General features: G+C 41.0%; 1 protein-coding gene across 1 annotated transcript in view; it reads left to right on the plus strand.

Annotated features, from left to right (window-relative positions):
* LOC123239951 (carcinoembryonic antigen-related cell adhesion molecule 5-like) overlaps positions 1–21,127 on the plus strand; it is a 36,644-nt gene extending 15,517 nt beyond the window's left edge. The window contains exons 4-11 of the mRNA XM_044667276.1: positions 2,189–2,464; positions 2,842–3,135; positions 9,417–9,698; positions 9,780–9,939; positions 10,009–10,124; positions 14,695–14,809; positions 20,367–20,532; positions 20,823–21,127. Of these exons, the coding sequence (XP_044523211.1) occupies positions 2,189–2,464; positions 2,842–3,135; positions 9,417–9,698; positions 9,780–9,939; positions 10,009–10,124; positions 14,695–14,809; positions 20,367–20,403 (1,280 nt within the window). The 3' untranslated portion in view covers positions 20,404–20,532; positions 20,823–21,127. The remainder of the gene's footprint in view (positions 1–2,188; positions 2,465–2,841; positions 3,136–9,416; positions 9,699–9,779; positions 9,940–10,008; positions 10,125–14,694; positions 14,810–20,366; positions 20,533–20,822) is intronic.
* The last annotated feature ends 359 nt before the right edge of the window (positions 21,128–21,486 follow it).

Genomic DNA, 21,486 nt, shown 5'->3' on the forward strand with positions numbered 1-21,486 from the left:
ACATGTTAAGATGGAGAAGGACAAGCTCCCATCCATGAGGCTGACCTTCAATGTCTCAATTAGCCAGGAAGGTAACTTGGAGCTCTCATATACTAGATATGGCAAGAGAGACCCCAGGAAGCTGGTGTATCCATCATCAAAGGGCTGCCCTCTGCCAGCAGTGCCCACAAGATAAAGAGAGAGTTTAGGGAGGGACATAATCAGTTTCTGAGGAAGAAACTGCCTTGAAAAGATAGTGTGGTCCCCACTCCCTAATATTGTTCAAAGAGAGGATGACAGTTACTTGTCCAGAAGGGCTCTAGAAAGGCATCACTTTCCTCTTCTTCCTCCTCCTCCTCCTCCTCCTCCTCCTGAGGCAGCTGTCTCCCACTGAGGAATCTCTGGCGTGCCTGAGGAAGGTGAGCTTCCAATGACCTTTTGAGAGGCCTCATGCAGGTCACAAACTTAGAGCAGTACATTATTGCTCAGTGACCTACATGACAGATTGTTCCCCCAGAAGGAGCACAGAAAGAAGACCCTGGTTGTGGCTTCTGCTGGAAAACAGATCACCCACAGGAGTTTGAAAGCAGAAAAGCCATTTGATAATTCACCTCTTCACTGGTTAGATTCCCTAAGTGAGCACCTTTGAAATCTGCTGCACATTCGACTGGAGGGAAAGGAAAAGTGGGCCAGCAACAGCCGAGGAGACAGACCCTGCTATTTGTTCCTGGCCACAGTAAGCTCCAGGCCCTGCAGATTTTATTTTGAACAATGCTGTCATGTAAAAAGTTTCTACAACCTGAATGTGAAGCTTTTACAAAATGATTTTCTTTAGATTTTTAAAGCAGTTGCTGTGGCATAAGCAGAGCAGGTAGGGAATGCACAGCTTTTTTTTTTAAAGCCTTAACTTCAGTGTATTGGCTCCTAGGTGGAAGAGTGGTGAGGGTGGGCAATGGGGGTCAAGTGACTTGCCCAGGGTCACACAGCTGGGAAGTGTCTGAGACCAGATTTAAACCTGCACAGCTTTTAATATATATTTTAATGGAGTTTTGGGAGAGGGGTTATTCTTTTAGCTTGACTGAATCTGTTTTTTTTCTTGTGTGTGTATGTGTAAATAGCATTTCTTTTTTTTTTACATTTTTGTGTGCCAAATATGGCCACCAAAAAGGCATCCAATTTTATCTTTTTTTCCACTGCTGAATATGTGCACCAATAAAAGTTTGAGAGGGAAAAAGCAGACTGGAGAAAGGATCCTGCTCATGCGTCACTTGGACCCTCTGCCTCATGAGGTTCCTTATAATTGTGAGCTTCAGGGACTATTCAGGAGGAGGGAACAATAACTCTGGAAAGAAGAACAATGAGATCCAGGGCAGTAAGTAGTGTGAAACACAAGCTTGGGGAAGGGAGGGAGACCAGGCCCCTAGAGAAGGTGAAGGAATAGAGGAATAGTCTTGATTTCTCTCCCACATTTTGGGAGAAAGAGTAGAAGAAGGGAGAGTCAGAGGCCACCCAATCCTACTCACCAATCTTTCTGATAAAAACAATAGTAGAGTTCCCAATCAGAGTCACTGCTACCAGGATTCCAATTATAATCCCAGCCCCTTCGAAAGAGAAGTCATGACCTCTTCTTAAGAGTTGATCTGTGTGGGTAGGTGGGTTGCTCAGTGGATTGAGAGCCAGGCCTAGAGAGAGAAAATTCTTTCTTTTTCAGAGTTAAAGTAATGTTTCTCTTTCTGAGCACAATCTCTCCATGGCCTGTCCCTAATTCATCCTCTCCAGCCTCTACCGATATTCTCTACAAGGCATGGAGGTAAGTAAGCCTGGCTTCTTGAAGTCCAGGCCAAGGAAACAAACTCTCAGTGGTCCTGCCAAGGTAGAAAGGCCTCAAATCCAAGCACAGGTGCTGAACGAAGGGGTCTGTCATCCCTGGACCAGCTTGCCTCAGCCCAGAACGATGGAGCACCTGAGGCTTGGGCTCCATGTGAATGTCTTTGTCAGCCACAGGAACTGAAGATGAACTTTTCCTAAGGCCTGGAGAAGTTGTGATCTGCACCAGAGAAAGGGCTGTCCTTGCCATTGAACTCACAGCTTCTTGGTCTCTGGTCTCCAGCCTTGCCAAGGTCTCAGAGAGGCTACTTCCAAACCAGTTCTTTGGTTTTAAGGTAAGAAAAAGAACAACACAGTCATTTTTTGTCTATTTTGTGCACAGGGACACTATCCAGACCTACCATTAACAGCTCCAACGTGATGCCAGTGGAGAACAAGGACAATGTCTCATTGATATGCCAGGCTGAGGGTATAATAGTCAAATACCGGTGGTTCATAAACAAACGTGCCCCAGCCAGTGACAGGATAGAGCTATCCCCGGATAACAGGACTCTCACTATAAACAATATCACAAGGAAAGACAGAAGACCCCATATGTGTGAAATTGAGAACCCAACTGGTAGAAATAGGAGTTATCCATTCACACCAAATGTTGCCTGTGAGTAAATATGTTCTTCCTATATGGTGCATAATTATAGCCTGGTGGTGTGTTCCCAGAGGTCAGCCTAATTCAGTCACTTCTCTGAATGCTAAAGATCAAAGTTATGGGGTCCCATCCTCCTTTAACCTTTAGGGAGCCCAGACTGGCCTTGTCATGCTTTCTGGTGGAGGGCGGCCAGACATGGTGCTGAACTCAAGAAAGCCCTAAAATCTTCCAAGTTCAGATCCAAACTTATAAAGTAGAGGAAGAGCTGTGAATTTCCCAGCTCAAATAAATATTAGGCAGCCACAGTGGTCCCTGGTGATGGGTTACAGAATAGGAGATGCCCTTCTTTCTGCCATAATCTCAATATGGAATTCTTCTCTTTTCTCCAGATGGCCCAAATACCCCCCAAATTCTCCCGACAGTCAATCGGTATCATGTTGGGGCAAATATTATTTTGAGCTGTTCTGCTGAATCTAACCCACGTGCTCAATTTACTTGGTTTCACAATCAAAAAAAGGTGAGCAAGTCAGCTACATTCTCTGCTACTGCATCCCTGGATCATGCTGGAACCTATACCTGTTTTGCATCTAACTCATATACTGGCTTGAATAGCACCAGAAGGAAGTTTCTTAAAATCTTCAGAGACGAGAATCTTCCAGTCTATGCCCAACATACAATCTATGGTGAGTAGCTGGATTGGGCCACCAACTTTGTGTTGGGCTCACTCCTTCCCTGGCATGAGAGAAAAAGATATAAGTGGCATTCTGCCCTCCTGGTTCCATGGCACAATATGTTGTGGTAGAAGGAGCCCAGAGCTCAGAATTATGATACTTGGGTGGAATCCTTCCTTTCCTGTCTACTCTGTCTACTCTCTGTGTAGTAAGTGTGTCTCCTCCTTTCCCAGCCTCTCTTTCTTCATCTGGAAAAAAGAATAATCATTTGCTTTGTATATAATAGGATTCTATGTGGAGAAAATCCTTTTTTCGTGTTGGGTACAAAAAGCATTTGAGTTGTCATTATTATTGTTGTTGTTGATATTGAATTTTTCTCTTCTTTGTTTCCTAGCTTCTAGGACTGCAGCTTCAATGACTGCCCCATACTCTCTCCCATGGTCTTTCCTTCAATCCATTTCACTTAGTGCTGTGGCCCCAGAGGGTGTTTCTAGTCTTGGTTTTAGTATAAGCTATGGTCGTGCAATGGGGATGACCTTGAATCCCCTTTTGCATGGAAATTCTGGAGATGGAAAGGAGAATTTCAACTTTGTCTCCTTTCACACACAGAGATTCACCATTGCACCTATGTTTTTCCTCTGTGTTGCATAAAACATCACATGGAAGCATGGCTACTATGAAACCTGGTTCTTATCCATGTAAAGGGAAGAGTGGCTTTAGCGTCCTGTGCCTGAGTCCACAGTATAATCCCTGCTGCCCAATTAATTCACTGGACTGGCGCTCTCCTATGTACAGACCCTCCATACCTCTAATTGTGTAGCAGGAACATGGAGAGATCATCTCTGACCTTAGTTTCCTTTCATTACATGGAGCTTTATTGTTACAAATTTTAGGCATATGCCAACTTCCTATCCCCAACTCTGGAGACTTTCTGAATGGAGAGCAGGGGATAGCAATAGAATTGTGAAATGGTAAAGTTACCTTGGGAAAGTCAGACTCCCATTGGAGGAATAATGACTTTTTGTTGGTCTAAACCTGTACATAAAGATCTCAAAAGCCCACATTTTAATTTAGAATTTAAATTATCTCTGTGTTATTGTATTTTCTTTTGTTAAGTATTTCCCAATTACCTTTTCATCTGGTTTATGCTGCAGCAGGAGTGTTGCAAGCTATGTATTTGACACCTGTGGTCTAAATGATATTTTTCTTAATTTAAATTTTTCCAATTAACCAAAACCTATTTTCTGTCCCTCTTCTCACCTATCCCACTAAAGAAAAAGAAAATTCTTGTAACAGTATGGACAATCAAGGAAATCTTAATTCCCATGTCCAAAAATATCTGTTGCAACATACACTCTGAGTCCATTCCATTTCTGAAGTGAGGCAGCTGATTTCATAGGAAGTGTGTAGCTTTTTGTAGGAAGTGACCAACTTATTTTATCATGGGTCTTATGCAATCCTGATTGGTCACTGCATTGATCAGAATTCCTCAGTCTTTTAAAGTTGTTTTTCTTTTGAACATTAACATTATTGTATAAATTACCCTCTTGGTTCTACTAATTCCATTTTGAATCAATTCATACAAATCTTCTGAAATTTCTGTCCTTAAACTCATTATGTTTGATGTTCCAATGAGTGATTTGGATTAAATGAAATAATTTCTGTAAAGAGCTTTGTAAATGGTGATCATTATTGTTCTACTGATTCTACAGATAGACAAAAGGCATAATTTTGAAATTTGAAACAAAAGAGAGAAAAGGAAATATTTGGGAGGATAGGGATGGTAGGCATGGAGGATCCAGAAGTAGCTCAGCAAGCTGGCACAGTAGATGGAATGTGACAAGATGAATGTTACTGTGGATTGCTATCAAGTCCTACCCTTGAGTAGAAATAGTTAAAGCATTAATAAGCATCGGCCTTGACAGGGCATTGACTGGTTACAATGGCATAGGAAAACAGTTGAAGTAACAAGGGATGGTTGATTTACAAAAGGGGAAATTGGAGAAAGACTTTTAATGCAATGTTAGATTATATACAGAGACCTTTGTGGTGTCTGAGAGAACCACAAACTTAATATCAGTTAGTAGGGTAACTGGGCAGTTGAAAAACCTAATGCAATCTGTTTTTTTTTATTTAAATCCTTACCCATCCACCTTGGAATCAATACTATGCAATGGGAGGTGAAGTGACTTGCCCAGAATCATACAGCAAGGAAGGTTTGAGGCCAGATTTGAACACAGAACCTCCCATCTCTAGAACTGGTCCTCAATCCATTGAGCTACCCAGCTGCCCCACTAATGTAGTCTTACGAGAAGTCTAGATGACACAATTTACAAGGGGAATCACTAAACTGGAAAATGTTCAGCCAGATTGGTGAGGGTTCTGGAGACCCTGAAGATCAACTGAGGGAACTCTGCATATTAGCCAAAGAAATAGAAAGCTTTGAGGAGACACATGATTGTATTTTTCTGTACCCTTATGGGGAAGAGGAATTATAAGTGTTTGTCTGGCCTTAGAGGGCTGAACTAGAATCATAGATGCAAATGGTGATGGGAAACAAAACCCTTTAATGTGAGGAGAAATTCTTTAATAAGTCATGATTAAGTCATGTACAACTCTTCGTGACCCCATTTCTTAGCAGAAGTACTAAAGGGGGTTGCCATTTCCTTCTACAGCTCATTTTACAGATGAGGAAACTGAGGCAAACAGGGTGAAATGACTTTCCCAGGGTCACACAGCTAGTGAATGTTTGAGACCAGATTTGAATTCAGAAAGATGAGTTTGCTGACTCCAGGCTCCATTCACTATACCTCCTGGCTGTCAGTTAATAATTAATTAGAGCAGTTCCAAGTAGCCTGGGCTATAACAAGAAGTGGGAGGATCTCCATCCTTCATGAGATGCTTTCCAAACCAAAGGCGAAAGACCAATTGTTGAGGATGTCCTAATAGGGATTCCTTCAGTGGTTGTGTTGGACAAGATAGCCTCTGAGGTCCCTTTCAACTGTAAATTCTGGACTTCAATGAAAACTCCCTAATACTTGGAGCTGTCCTGCCTGTAAAATGCTTAGCCCTTAAAGGCCCTTAAAGGCTTCTTTTCTTCCCTTCCATCTTCTCCTCCTCTGTGGAGGCCGAATGACCATCTGTCACATCGAATGCCCTAAAGATCCTTTTTTAGACCAGGGCTGGACTTGATGGTCACCAATGTCTCTTTAATTCCAAACTTCCATGGTTCTGCCTGCAAGTTCAGCTGCCAGCTACAAAGGGATTTTCCCGGTTCTCCTTGACCCCAGAGGAAAGAACTTAGAGCAGTGAATCAGAGCTACAGAGAGGGAGAGTTAGGACGATTGTCATGGCAAACTTCCCACCAATTACAGTGGTCCAAAATTGGAATAAGGTTACCTTAGCAAAGAGGTTTCCAAACAAAGGGTAGATTGGCCTGGGCTGGTTGAACCTCTCATCCAATCTTCGGCTGATGTAGGATCCGTGGAATGTAAAAGGTGGTAGAAATGGCCAGACAGCAATCACTGGGAAACTACTTTAGGAACTGATTAAACTAAAAGCTAGCTTGCTGTCTGGAGCCAGGGAAGTAGTAGGGGTCCTTCTGTGCTCCAGGAAGGCCAGGCCACCCCTGGAACTGATGCTATATTCACTTCTGGGCACCAACTATTAAGATAGAGATGGACAAGCCCCCATCCATGAGGCTGACCTTCAATGGCTCAATTAGCCAGGACGGTAACTTGGAGCTCTCATATACCAGCTATGGCAAGAGAGACCCCAGGAGGCTGGTGTATCCATCATCAAGGGCTGCCCTCTGCCAAGTGAGCAGAGGCTCATCATCCCAGGCTTGGCCACAGAGAGATAAGATTTGTTTTTGTTGTTTTTTTTTTTTTTCATTTTAACACATTCTGGATGTCCATTTGGTAAAGACCGAAGGGCAGAGAAATAGAGGGTGGAGGAAAATCTACAAATCACAGCTATTGAAATACAGTTCAGGTTGAAGGAATTGATCAAGTGAGGAGTGAGATCGAGCAGGAAAGAACCGTTTGGAAGAACCTGCAGGGCCCTTGGGTGGAAGCAGGTCAGCTTTGCTCTATGTGGCCCCAGTGGGGAGAGCTAGGACTGAGGAGGGGGTTGGAGGGAAGCCAATATCAGCACAGCCTAGGGGAGCCCTCAGAAGCAGAGCTGTCCAAAGAGGAAAAGAGGTCACATAAGTGACAGTCATGGATAAGCAGAGGCTGAGTGACCCTTTAACACACATGCTGTGCCATCTGGGAGCAGACGCCCTCTGCCATCTCTGGGACTTTGTTGCTCAGACAGTGCTAGTTGTTGGCCCACTTGGCTCTCATCACAGCCAAGGCCACTCAGCCCTCAGAGGCTGCTGCAAAGTCTCTCCTGCAACAGAGCACATCTACTGACTGCCATGTGCTCAGCTGCCCAAAGAAGGAATAAAAAGCTGCACTAGAGGGGAGGAGGAAGGGATCAAGAGACTACTTTGTGCCAGATACCATGCTAAGCTCTTTACAAATATCCTCTCATTTTATCAGGGACAGTGGATAGAGTTAAAATGTTCAGGGACCCCCTGGAAGCACAAGGTCCTCCCACCCCAAGTAGGATCCTGGTAAAGTCCTCTATTTCCCCATGAGATACCTGCACTATGAAGCTCCCCCAGAGGAGGGTTGGGGAAGGGATGCTGCCACCACCATCCAAAAGGGAACCCAACCTTGGGGGAGGGCCTTTTGTTTTGAAATAGGAAGACTGGGTGTGCCAGTGAAGCTCCTTGGGGACCTTCAGGGTACTTCCTTGAAGCCATTTTGGGAACCCAAAGGAAAGTAACTCTGTTCTGTCCCTCTGCCAATCAGAGGGAGACAATATCCTATAGAGAGACCTTGGGATATGCTGAAGGGAGCCCGGCCTCAGTTATGGGATTTCGGGTACACAGTGGACTTTTAATGAATCACTCAGCCCCTGGGAGTCTCCCATTTTTCTCACTAGGATATAAAGGGGTATGTTAGATGACATTGAAGTCCCCTCCAGATGGAGATCTAGCCTCCTCTGGTCTCTGCCAGCCCTAAGCCTTCATTGCCTGGTCTGAGAAAGGCCCACAAGGACCATCAGGCAAAGAGGGAAAGAGCTCGGGTCCTGGAACAAGAAAAGGCATTCACTGTCTGGCCAACCACATCAGCCTCTTTGGGCCTCATTTTGTAAGTAGAATGGGAGCATCCTGTAGGGTGTCCTGTGTTTGGAGATAAAAAGGAGCTAGAATCCAGTCATTCCAGCTCTCTCATTGTACAGAAGGGGAAACTGAGGCCCAGAGGAGGTGAGTGTCAGCATATGGAAGCAGAAACAGGTCTTAGATAAGCATAATACATGTTCTAATTAGTTCTAGAACATGGTTAGGGAGAAGCTATTTACATTTTGAAGTGCTTGTTAAGGGAATAAGTGAGGAGCAAGGAATGATGGGAGCAGAAGGGCTTCCCTTTTGTGCCAGAGAGCCCTCGGGCACTCAGGCTGTCATTGCCCAGGAACTTCTTCTCAGAAGAAGGATGCTTTAAGTACATACACAAAGTAAAATCCAGGGGACTTCAAAGAAAGCAAATCTATTGAAAAACAATTACCAACTGCTTTTTACAAAATAAATTTATTGATATCAGATTAAAGACTGCTGGATTCGAATGAGATGGTTGATGAGAGGCAGCAAGAAGCCAAAGTGGATAGGGAGGACACGAAGTCTGGACTCAGGAAGATCCAAGTTCTAATTTGGTCTTAAACACTTACTAGCTGTGTGATCCTGGCCAAGTCACTTAATCTCTGTCTGCCTCTGTTTCCTGAATTGTTAAGTGGAAAGAATACTAGCCCCTACTCCCACATATAACATAGTGCCTGGCAATATTAGTAATCATAATGATTAGAATGATAAAAATAAAAATAATAGGATTGGTGTAACATCTGCGATATGCCAGGTATATAGTATATAGCTAATGAATGCTTACTCCCTACTTCCCTCCCCAACTCCGTCATTAGATTGTGTACCTCCTGGGACCTCTCTGGAGGTGGGATAGTCCTGAACACAGCACTCCCTTCCCAGTGCTTTCTGCTCATCTGCCCTATTGGCACAACCATTGAACCATGAGGCATCCTTCTCCCCAGAATGTCAGGACCCACCCCTGTATGTGTGTAACAGAAAAGTTTCAGATTGGGCTTCTGGTGCTTTGATTTTCCTGAAGATGTGGCCTGGTGAAGAAGATATAGGCCAGTCACTCAGCCAACTCTCTCTCCTCTTTGTCTTTCTACAGAGAACCTGATGCAACCTGACCAAACTATGTATAGCTCCAGCTTCATCATAGAGAATGGCACTGCGGTCTTGACCTGTGATGTAGGGGATGAATATTTCCTAGATGTTCGGTGGTTCTTCCAAAACAAGAAACTGATTCTAAATGAAAGGAAGATTTTGTCTGACCGTGGTCACACTCTCACCATCAAGCCTGTCAAGAGGGAAGATTTGGGAGCTTATCAATGTGAAATCTGGAATCCATTCCTTGCCAATACAAGTGGCTTATTCAACCTGACTGTTGTCTGTGAGTGACTCTGAATCTCCCCCCTCTCCCAATCCTTTCTCTAACAACGACTGACATCTCATCTTTTTCGTCTTTTCATAGATGGACCAGAGCAAATCATGATTAGTCCAAAGCCTGTTCATGGCCAGATTGAGGCCATATTCAAGGAGAATCTGACTTTAGAGTGTCGAGCTAATTCTCAACCACCGGCCCAGTATATATGGCAAGTGAATGATTCTTCTATATCTGGAAATTCCTCTATGTCGGGAAATTCCTCTATATCTGGAAATACCTCTATGTCTGGAAATTCTTCTATGTCTGGAAATTCAAGAAACAACTACACTATCTCCCAAGCATCTTGGGAACATGCAGGAATGTATACGTGCATAGCAGTGAACAAAATGAGCAACGCAACAATTTCTACAAAAGTCACAGTCAGGGTGATATGTAAGTCATCTCTCCCTTCCCTCAGAGAATAAGTTTCTTGGATTGGCTTAGGGTGAGACGCCAGGAGGAGGCATTCAGGCCCACTCAGGGGGGCAGCTTTTCATGGTGATTTGGCAAAAATTATGTTAAAAAAGAACCTGACTCTAGGGAATGAGGTCAGACATATAGTTAATGCCAATCCATTTCCTGCTACCTTGTCCTTGGTAGAAATGGAGACTGACCTCTTTTTCTCCTATAATAATCTTAGAAACAGTCATATACACATTCAAGATCATCCTCATTTTGCCAACATTGTGCAGAGCACGGTGCTAGGCACTGAGAGAAATACAGGTTTGGCTAAGACTCCATTTCTACTTTCAAGGACCTTACGAGGTAGTAGGAGGATGGGCCTCTAGCATAGGTAACTGATGCACAATATTATATGACGTTGCATATTCAGATATTGCATGATCCAGAATATTCAGACCATGGCTGCAAATAAAGTATTGTGGGAAACCTTGGAAGAAATCCATTCTACTTGGAGGGTGGGCAGAAGAAACAATGTCAGATTTCAAAGAACAGCTGTCACTTGATCAACTCTTTTAAAGGACGGGTTTTAAAAAACGAGTAAGAGTTCAATAGGTCAAAGGAGAGGAGAGAGAATATTCTTCTTCTATGAATAAGTAGCCCAAGCTAAGAGTCAGATGTGAGAAAATGTAATGTTTGTCCACGTGCAGAAAGTAGACCAAATCAACCTGAGGAGACAGTGTAAGTAAGGCCAGGAGAAGTATTATAGAGGGAGGCCGCCATTTTGGAAGGGACTTGAATGTCAGGCTAAGAACACCAAAGATTAATTGGTAGATCATAGGAAGGCCCCAAAGACTTATTAGCAGAGAGAAGAGATGGTCATACACATCTGGTTGGCATATGTCATTCATTAACACTGGGTAGGCCAGTGAAACCAAACCATACACTCAAGGGTCAGACTTTGGTTGAATGTGACCATTATCACATCTCTGATTTGGCTGTGGCTGGATCCAAACTACTTGGATGGGTCAAAATCTGGGGAATCTAAAGTTACTTTTTCCACTCCTGAATTCCAGGCAAAACTAGCTTCAGCTCTTAGCTGAGGTGGTGAGAATATAGGTAAGGGAGCAGTGAGTAGGCTGGAGTCGGTATACAAGTACATTTGTAGAATATTGTCATTGACAGACCAGGCTAAGTAGCAGAAGGAAGAGTAGAAAGCAGCTCTCCAGCCCAGAACTCTAGCAAAACCACTCCAACAAAGGTCTAGAAAGAGTAAAAGGTCAAGTAGAAAAGAGGATTCTTTTCAACAGGAAAAACACACTGAGCCATTTTTCCAGCCTAGATCAGAGCATTTATAAAGACCAAAGTCTGGGCACATGAGCTAACCAGAAAATGACAAGAAAATGAGACTGAATGAGGACTTGGGGAGAAAGAGATTTTGGATGACTCAGAGATGAGCCTGATACGGTTTTGGGAGCAGGAAGAGGAGCCCAAGGCAGGTATACAATCTGAGCTAGGGCCTACTAAGCAGGAACTCGTGCAGAGGGGTGAAAGCAGTTCTGGGCCTGGACAGTGAACAAGGAGTTGGTGTTTTACCCCCTTTCTGAGTCTGGAGGTTGCAGCTAAGTAACCAGGGCAGAGAGCTTAGTATAAGAGGAATCCTGAAATAGTAAAACTAATGATCTGACAAAATTTAGCAGCTATCACCATAAATGACTGGGGATATGGGAACATGATATTCCAAAAGGCAAAAATATAGGCTTTCAACCAAGAATAGTATACCCATCAAAACATGGAGAAATTGGTTGTTAATGAAATAGGCTTATTTATAGAGGCAACAGTGAGGAACAGTGAGGAAAAAAAATATGAGAGCAAGATGGAAGGAAATGCACACTTTTTATAATCAGGATGTAAAGTAGATTAATTCATTTATAAATGAAAATTAGATCATCTCAGCCATAAAAAGGCAGACAATAAAGTAGAATTGCAAAGCAATAACAAAGGGACAGCTAGATAGAATAGTGCTTAGAGTACCAGTTGATTCTACACAGGAGGACTTGGGTTCAAGTGTAGCCTCAGATACTCCCTAATTGTGTGACCTTAGGCAAGTCACTTAACTTCAGTTGTGGAGCCCTTATAACTCTTCTGTCTTGGAAACATGCTTAGTATCATTTTTAAACAGAAGGTAAGGGTATTGTGGCTTTTTAAAAATAGAAAAACAAAAGGGTAGAACAAAATGTATTATGTATGAGTTTTACTAAAAAAAAAGCAACAGGGTAGCAGCAATCTTGATCTGAGGCAATCTAACAGCAAAAATGTACTTGATTTTTAAAAAATAAGCAGAGAAAATACATTATGCTAAAAGGTAGTATGTGAAACTTAACAAGGAAGGCAAATTGAGGCAGGTTTCTCCAAATAAAATTATTGTTTATTAGTTGGGATCTACAAACCAATAAAGCAGGTCTCTTGATACCTCAAATATCTAAAAGAGTCTGAATTGAGGATTCAAAACAATTTCATAAGCATAGAACAAAGAACAAAAACCATATCATTGATTATGGAACTGGCAATGACATATGACTGAGAACTGATGATGTGTACATTAAGGATAAGGCAGACAGCACACATGGGACCAGAACCACCTCTCTCAGGTGTCTCTAAGGAATGCTTTTGTGACTTTTCAGGGCCCAGCTGCCTCTGGAGGTCACTGATATCAGACAGGAGCATCAGACTCAAAGGCAGCTGAGCATAAACTAAGGCCACCTGAAATTTAAAGGGATGAGGCTATGGTCAATTTAGTCTGATTTTTAAGGTTGGCACACTGATATATTATTCATTTCACAGAGTCTAAAGTTACATGACAAAACAAGCTTCCCTTTTTAGGAATGATATGCGAGTGTTGCTGACATAACAATTAGAATCGTACTTCTAAAGCCAAGCTCAAAGTTACTCTTTAATTAACAGTGATTATGGGAGAACTAAAACTTATACAAAGAAGGATGAATTTTTTAACTTATTAGTTAATAATTTTCTGACCAGAAACAGAGACAAAGGAGAAGCTTGGGTTGGTTACACAGAATACAGAATATGATCAGTGAATAGAAACACTTAAAGGGTGAAATAAAATATAAAATGCAGGATAGAGTCATAGGACTAAATACAAAATACTAGGTTGCCATTTGCTTCTTTCAGTACCAAAAACAATAAATTATTGTACCCATATTACAATGAATATTAGCCACATGGTGTAACAATTCAATACTAAAGGAAAAACTAAACAAATTCTGTGAGAGTGAAAGTACAAAAACAAGGGATCTCAATGTACCCCTTTCAGAAAAAGAAGTTAAGAATTTCAATAGAAATTTATAAAAGTTTGATAAAACAGATCTCCAATGATTACTGAATAGAAAATTCGAAAGGACTGGTACAAAGGCCATTTTATTATTTCTCCTCTTGTCCAGAGTAAGTGGCTCAGGTTCCAATAGCAACCCTTAACCCATCCTATAGCAGATAGTTATCATCATCAATAAACAATACATGGACTTGTAGGGATTTTAAAAATAACAATACATGGAGCACTTGAAACACAAAGAGGAAGGCTATGAATTATAAGAATAGAGGCAGGAAGACCAGTAAAGAGATTCTTCCAAAAATTCAGATGGAAAATGACAAGACTTGAATTTGGCCAGAATAGTGGGGAAGAAGAGAAAAGTAAGCTTCTAAGATTTAAAGTTGAGATGAGTGTTATATACAGATGGTTCATCTAGTCCATACAGCTTCATTTTCTAGCTTGGAAAACTGATATCCAAAGAAGAAATGGAACTTGGGCCAAGATCCCACAGCTAGGAAATGACAAGGACAGGATTCTAGTCCACCTCTACAGATTACAAATCCAGAGCTCTTTCTGCTACAGTGTACTGCCTTTTAGGAAGAGATGTGAGAAACTCATTTAAAGGTTTTTGCAAAGAGTAATTTCATCATCAGAATGGAATTCAAGAAAGGTTGGATTTGGACAAGGATATGAAGTATGAATTAGAGACGTGAGAGACCAGAGACAGGAACACTGGTCAGAAAATGATTGTCATAATCTAGAAGAGATGAGAGGAGCTGTAATAGAAACTGAGAAGAGGGGGTAAATGTGAAAGTTACTGGCCAGGTAGAATCAACACAAATAACCCTAACATTAGGGGAAAATATCATAACAATTGATTAGATGTGAGGTCTGAAGGAAAAAGAAAGTAAAAGATGGTTCCCAATTTGAATCTGGGTGACTGGGAGGTTGATGCTGCCATCAACAGAAATAGAGAAGGGCAGAGAGCACAGTGTGGGGAGGAAATCAGAAATTCCGAGGTTGAGTTTTATGTGCTTGCCCAATATTCCAGTGTCTCCAAGAGGATACCTAGACTCTGAGGAATAATGGCCAAGTTAGCTTCATTAATCAATGAGCATTTTTTTAAAGTATTTATGTGGTGCCAGGAAAAGAACACAAGTGCTAGGCACTTCTTGTGTCTAAAACCCCTAAATAACACTCACAGTTGCTTTTTCTCTTCTCTGTCCACAACAGATAAGAAGGCTCTTTCTGGATGGGCCATTGCTGGCATTGTGATTGGAGTCCTAGTTGGAGTGCTTCTCTTCAGTTTCCTGTTATTCTTTTGGCTGTTATTCACAGAATCTTCACGGTAGAACAAAGTTTCCAATCTGGTTTATTTCCTTCCTAGTCTGTTTTCCTGAATGGAGAAAAGAAACCAAAACAGTTTTCTGCATGCTGTACCCACATCTGGGACTTGGTCTACCTCCCTTTGCCAAACTTCTCCTTTGCCGCACTAATTCCCTTTGGTGACTTCCTCTCGCCTTTCATCCTCTCCTGTCCTTCACATTTGTGGTATCTTGGACAAGATGCCCTCTGCCATCTCTGGGACTTTATTGCTGAGACAGTGTTAGACTATTGGCACACTTGGCTCTCATCACAGCCAAGGCCACTTAGCCCTCAGAGGATGCTGCAAAATCTCTCCTGCAAAAGAGCATATCTATTGACTGCTCTGTCCTCAACCAAAGAAAGAAAAAAAAGCTGCACTAGAGGGGAGGAGGAAGGGATTGAATGACTACTTTGGGGCAGATACCATGCTAAGCTCTTTACAAATATCCTCTCATTTTATCAGAGTCAGTGAATAGATTAAAAATGTTCAGGGACCCCATGGAATCACAAGTTTCTCCCACCCCAAGTAGGGTCCTGGTAAAGTCCTAGGTTTCCCCATGAGATACCTGGATCCCCCAGAATAGATTTGTGGAAAGGATGCTGCCACCCCCATCCAATAGGGAATCCAACCTTGGGAGAGCCTTTTGTATTGAAATAGGAAGACTGGGTGTGCCAGTGAAGCTCCTTGGGGGCCTGCAGGGTACCTCCTTGAAGCCATTTTGTGAAATGGGAACCCAAAGGAAAGTAACTCTGTTCTGTCCCAATGCCAATCAGAAGGAGACAATATCCTGTAGAGAGAAACCTTGGAATATGCTGAAGGGAGCCTGGTCTCAGTTATGGGATTTAGAGTATCCTGTGGACTTTGTATGAATCACTCAGCCCCTGGGAGTTTCCCATTTTTCTCATCAGAAAATAAGGAGTTCTGTTAGATGACATTGAAGTCTTCTTCTTTGTTTATTATGTCAAATAATTTTTATAGTATTGGGATTAGCTGTTCTTTGAATGTTTGATAGAATTCACTTGTGAATCCATCTGGTCCTCAGGATTTTTTCTTAGGGAGGTCTTTGATTTCTTTTCCTGATATTGGATCATTTAAGTATTCTATTTCTTCTGCTGTTAATCTAGGCCATTTATATTTTTGTAAATATTCATTCCTATCACTTAGATTGCTATATTTATTGCCATATAATTGGGGAAAATAGTTTTTGATGATTACCTTAATTTCCTCTTCATTAGAGGTGAGGTCTCCTTTTTCATCTTTGATATTATTAATTTGGTTTTCTTCTTTCCTTTTTTTTATTAGATTTACCATTATTTTGTCTATTTTATTTGTTTTTTTAAAAGTACCAGCTTCTAATCTTATTTATTAATTCAATAGGTCTTTTGCTTTTGATTTTACTAATTTCTCCTTTGATTTTTAGTATTTCTAATTTAATTTTCATTTGGGGATTTTTAATTTTTTCAGTTTCTAGTTTTTTAAGTTGCATGCCCAATTTATTGACTTCTGCCCTAACTAATTTGTTAACATATGCACTCAAGGATATAATTTCCCCCCTTAGTATTGCTTTGGGTGCATCCTATAGGTTTTGGTAAAAAGTCTCATTGTTGTCATTCTCTTCAATCAAATTATTAATTGTTTCTATGATTGGTTCTTTAACTTATTTTGGAGAATCATATTATTTAATTTCCAGTTCGTTTTTGGTTTGTGTCTCCATGTATCCTTGTAATAACTATTTTTATTTCATTATGATCTGATAAAGTTGCATTTATTATTTTTTGCTTTTTTGCATTTGTTTGCCATGTTTCTATGCCTTCGTACATAGTCTATCTTTGTGAATGTTCCATGTGCTGCTGAAAAGAAAGTGTATTCCTTTTTGTCCCTATTTATTTTTCTCCATATATCTATTAACTTTAATTTTTTCTAAGATTTCATTTACCTCTCTTATCTCATTCTTATTTATTTTTTGGTTTGATTTATCTAGATCTGATAAGGGAAGGTTTAGGTCTCTTACTAGAATGGTTTTATTATCTATTTTGTCCTTGAGCTCTGCCAGTTTGTCCTTTAGAAATTTAGATGCTATACCATTTGGTACATACATGTTGAGTACTGCTATTTCTTCATTGTTTATACTGCCATTTATAAGGATAAAATTACCTTACCTATCTCTTTTAACCAGATCTATTTTTTACTTTGGTTTTGTCAGAAATCATGATTGCAACTCCTGCCTTCTTTTTCTCAGTTGAAGCCCAATAGATTTTGCTCCAGCCATTTATTTTTACTCTATGTATGTCTACCTGCATCATGTGTGTTTCTTGTAGACAACATATGGTAGGATTTTGGTTTTTAAGCCACTCTGCTATTTGCTTCTGTTTTATAGGAGAGTTCATCCCATTCATATTCAGAGTTAAAATGATCAACTGTGTATTCCCAGACATTTTGATTCCCTCTCCTTGTCTTGGTCTTTCTTCTTTCACTATTTCCTTCTATACCAGTGTTTTGTTTTTAATCAGTCCCCCCAATCCCCTCCTTTATTGTACTTCCTTTTCTCCCCCTCCCTTCTTATTCCCCATTTATAGTTCTTTAAAGCTACACTGCCTCCCCCACTCCCTCTCTCCCTAATATTGCTTCCCCCTCCCCACCAGTCCTTTTGTTATCCTTCTACTTTTCTATAGGGTACAAATCAATTCTCTGCCCCAATGGATCTGATTCTTCTTCCTTCTTTAAGTTAATTTCAGTGCACTTAAGAATTAAGTATTTCCCTTTCTCTCCAACCTCTTTACCCTTCCATTGTATTGGTCTTCTCCCCTTTTTGCCCCATGTGCTTCTTTATGAAATATAAATTTGCCCCATTTTGTCTGTTTTCCCATTTCTCTTAATATTATCTTCTTTTTTTACCTCTAGTTTATATATAGAGAGACATTTCATCCTATACAGTTTTTCCCTGTTCCCTCTAAGTATATACTTCTTCTATCTACCCTGTTGATAATAAAATTTTTTAAGAGTTACTAATATCTTCTTTTCTTATAGGGATATAAGTCAATTGAGCTTATTGGGTCCCTTAAAGAAAAGGTTTTTTGTTTTTTGTTTTTCCACACTCTCTTAATTGCCTAATGGTGATTCTCTTGAATTCTGTGTTTGAGCAGCAAACTCTCTGTTTAAGTTGTTTTTTTCTTTATGAATGCTTGAAAGTCTTTGATTTTGTTGAATGACCATACTTTTCCCTACAAGAATATAGTCAGTTTTGCTGGATAGTTGATTCTTGGTTATAGACCCAGTTCTCTTGCTTTCCAGAATATTATACTCCCTGCCTTCTGGTCATTCATTTTAGATGCAGCCAGATCCTGTGTTATCTTAACTGTGGTTCCCTGGTATTTGAATAACTTCTTCTTAGCAGCTTGTAATATTTTTTCCTTGGTCTGGTAGTTTTTGAATTTGGCTATAATATTCCTGGAAGTTCTTAGTTGTGCATTAAATGTAGGAGGTGATCTGTGGATTCTTTCAATTTCCACTTTTCCCCCTTGTTTGAGAATGTCAGGGCAGTTGTCTTGGATAATTTCCTGTAGGATGATGTCCAGGCTTTTCCTTTTGCCATGATGTTCAGACAGACCAATAATTCTTAAATTGTCTCTTCAAGATCTGTTTTCCAGATCTGTGGTTGTATCAATGAGATGTTTCATATTTTCCTCAAATTTTCATTTTTTAAATATTGTTTTATATATTCTTGCTGCCTTGTGAAGTAATTTACTTCTAGTTGTTGAATTCTAATTTTTAAAGTCTGAATTTCTTCCCTGGATTTTTGCTCATTCTTCTCCTTCTGGTCTGCTTTTCTTTGTAGATCATCATTCACATTCTTTGCTTTGTTTTTCAGCTGGTCTGTTTGGGCTTTTAAGATATTATTTTCTTGTTTTAGATCATGTATTTCCTTTTCCCAATTGTCTTCAGCCTCTGTTGATTGTTTTCTGAGTTCTTGAGTTAATTGAATTTTAAGTTCTTCTAAAGCTTGTGTCACTGAAGTTTCTATGTTTTTCTTACTATTCTTTTATATTCTTCTGATCCATTTGCTTTTTGTTCAATTTCTGGATAGAAGCTGTCGATTGTGGTTTCTTTTTTCTTTTTCTGTTGTTTACTCATATTTTTCCTTCTTTCTCCCCTATAATTGGCTGTCATCTTGATCCTCTGATCATTTTTTAAAATCTGTGTGTTTGGCTATTCAGCCCTGGGAGGGCTTCTTCTCTGTTTTCTTGATTAATTAGGTTAGTGGGACCTGTGGCCAGATTTTCCCCAGCTGGTGGTAAAAGCTAAAGAATTGAATTCAGCTACTTTCCCTGTAGTCTGTGGGGGAGGTCCTGGAGCTTCCCTGCCCTCTGAAGATTTCTTGCCTGCTGTACTGATAGAATTGAGCCAGTTGGGGTTGATCTGCACAGCTCCAAGTGCCCTGAGGTCAGATTTTCCCCAGATAGAGAAGTGAGTTCAGCTTCTTTCATTGTAGCTTGTGTAGGAAGGGGTGTTGGAGCTTCCCTGCCCTCTGAAGACTTCTTGTCTACTGGATTGATAGGATTAATCCCTGGTGTGGTTGATCTGCACAGCTCAGAGTGCCCTGAGGTCAAAATCTTGAGAGAAGGGGGACAGCACAAGATGGAGGGTATGTTTACCCTCTCTGGCTTTCTCCCCCAGCAGCCTCCTTGCTGTTTATGATCAGAGCCTTGATTTTGGCACAGCTGTGCCAGCAAGTCACTCCCTTGGACTAGTGCCTCAGGCCACCCAGAGATTCCAGGATCTGCTGGAGACTCAGCCCATTAGGTGGAGGAGAGGATCTGGGATCTTCCTCTTTTCTTTCCCCTTCCACCCAAGAGTTCCAAGAATTTAGGGTTAGGATTCAGGCTTTTTTTTCTCTTTTTTCCACTTACCTTTTAAGTTGGGTTCAGCTAGAGAGGATCCCCCAGCTGTGTTTTGTTGTAAGATTTAGTTTTCTGTTTCCTAGGAGCCTTTGTCCTTGATTGGTGGTGAAGGGCATTATGTAGGTCTGGTGCCTTGCTGCTTCTATGCCACCATCTTCCCAGAATTTCCCTGAACTGTTAATTGGAAAGAATAATAGCCCCTATTCCCACAATAATAACATAGTGACTGCCAGAATATTTGTAATCATAATGATGAGGATGAAAATAATAAAAATAATAGCATTGGTGTAACATCTGCTATATGCCAGGTGTATAGTATATAACTAATGAATGCTTATTCCCTACTTCCTTCCCCAACTCAGTCACTAGATTGTATACCTCCTGGGACCTCTCTGGAGGTGGGATAGTCCTGAACACAGCACTCCCTCCCCAGTGCTTTCTGCTCATCTGCCCTATTGGCACAACCATCGAACCATGAGGCATCATTCTCCCCAGAATGTCAGGACCCATCCCTTTATGTGTGTAACAGAAATGTTTGTGTTTGGGCTTCTGGTGTTTTGTTTTTCCCAAAGACGTGGCCTGCTGAAGAAGATGTAGGCCAGTCACTCAGCCAACTCTGTCTCCTTTTTGTGTTTCTACAGAGAAGAAGGTGATGAAACCTATTATAGCTATCTATAGCTCCAACTTCATGATAGAGAATGGAACTGCGGTCTTGATGTGGAACACAGAGAATGAATATTTGAATATAGCCAGAGAGAATGCTGGCACCTGAGAAATGGAGCATCTTTTTTGTAGAGCAACCAGGAGGTCAGTGCTATGAAAGAGTACGTGGTTGAGCACAAGTTGTAAAAGAACTGGAGGGGGAGCACAGATGATAGGGAGCCAGTGGAATTTATGAACTCAGCAACTTCCTGAGTTGAGTAGATGGGTTGGCAGCAGGATGGAACATGGATCAATGTGGGGAGAGACTTGAGGCAGTCAAGTCTTCCAAGTAAAGAAAATGCACTTCTTTTCAGAAGTGAGTATATTCCATGCTGGCAAACTCAATGTATTGACTGAATGTCTTTTTCTGTTTCTTCTGAAATCTTTGTCATTAGGAATTGTTCACTGGCTGGGTTGTAGGAAAGAAGATATTCCAAAACAGATGTTATGAAAGCAAAAGGCATCAATAAAAATAACAAAAATTATTCAAAAAAAGAAATTGTCCGAGTGGAGACATCCAAGTGGATTCGAGGGACAAGAAGGTCTGAGCAGAGAGATCAGGACTAGAGATTTTGATTCAAAAGAGAGGTGCTACAGTGGATTTTTTCAGGCCAGACTAAGCTGCCTGCCCCTTTTCCCACTCTTGGCAGCCTGTCCACTGGTATAATGAGGGCAGAGGGGCACACTGTGTGCCCCAACCTACACAACACCCGCTTTACATGCAAGTTTGGGTTTTTTTTAATAATCAATAGTCAACTGGCATATTAGAGATATCTCTTCCCTAATTGTTTTAGTCCTCTGTGTTACTTTGGTGTGGAGGGGTGCTTCCGCTGGTACAGGGTCTATCAGAGGATGACAGCATTCAGCAGATTGAGATGAATGAGAACAGTTGAAGTTTCAGTCATGTATCCCAAAGACTGTTCTGATCAGTCCCAGGCTGGCTTTATTTTTTATACCCATTTCTCAAAATTACATATATGTTGGCATGATTTTTCATTCTCACCATACATCTTTTCTTAGAGATAATGGATTAAGTCATACATTAACTTCTACTGAATT

This window comes from Gracilinanus agilis, chromosome 3, assembly GCF_016433145.1.
Source record: "Gracilinanus agilis isolate LMUSP501 chromosome 3, AgileGrace, whole genome shotgun sequence".
Lineage (NCBI taxonomy): Eukaryota > Metazoa > Chordata > Mammalia > Didelphimorphia > Didelphidae > Gracilinanus > Gracilinanus agilis.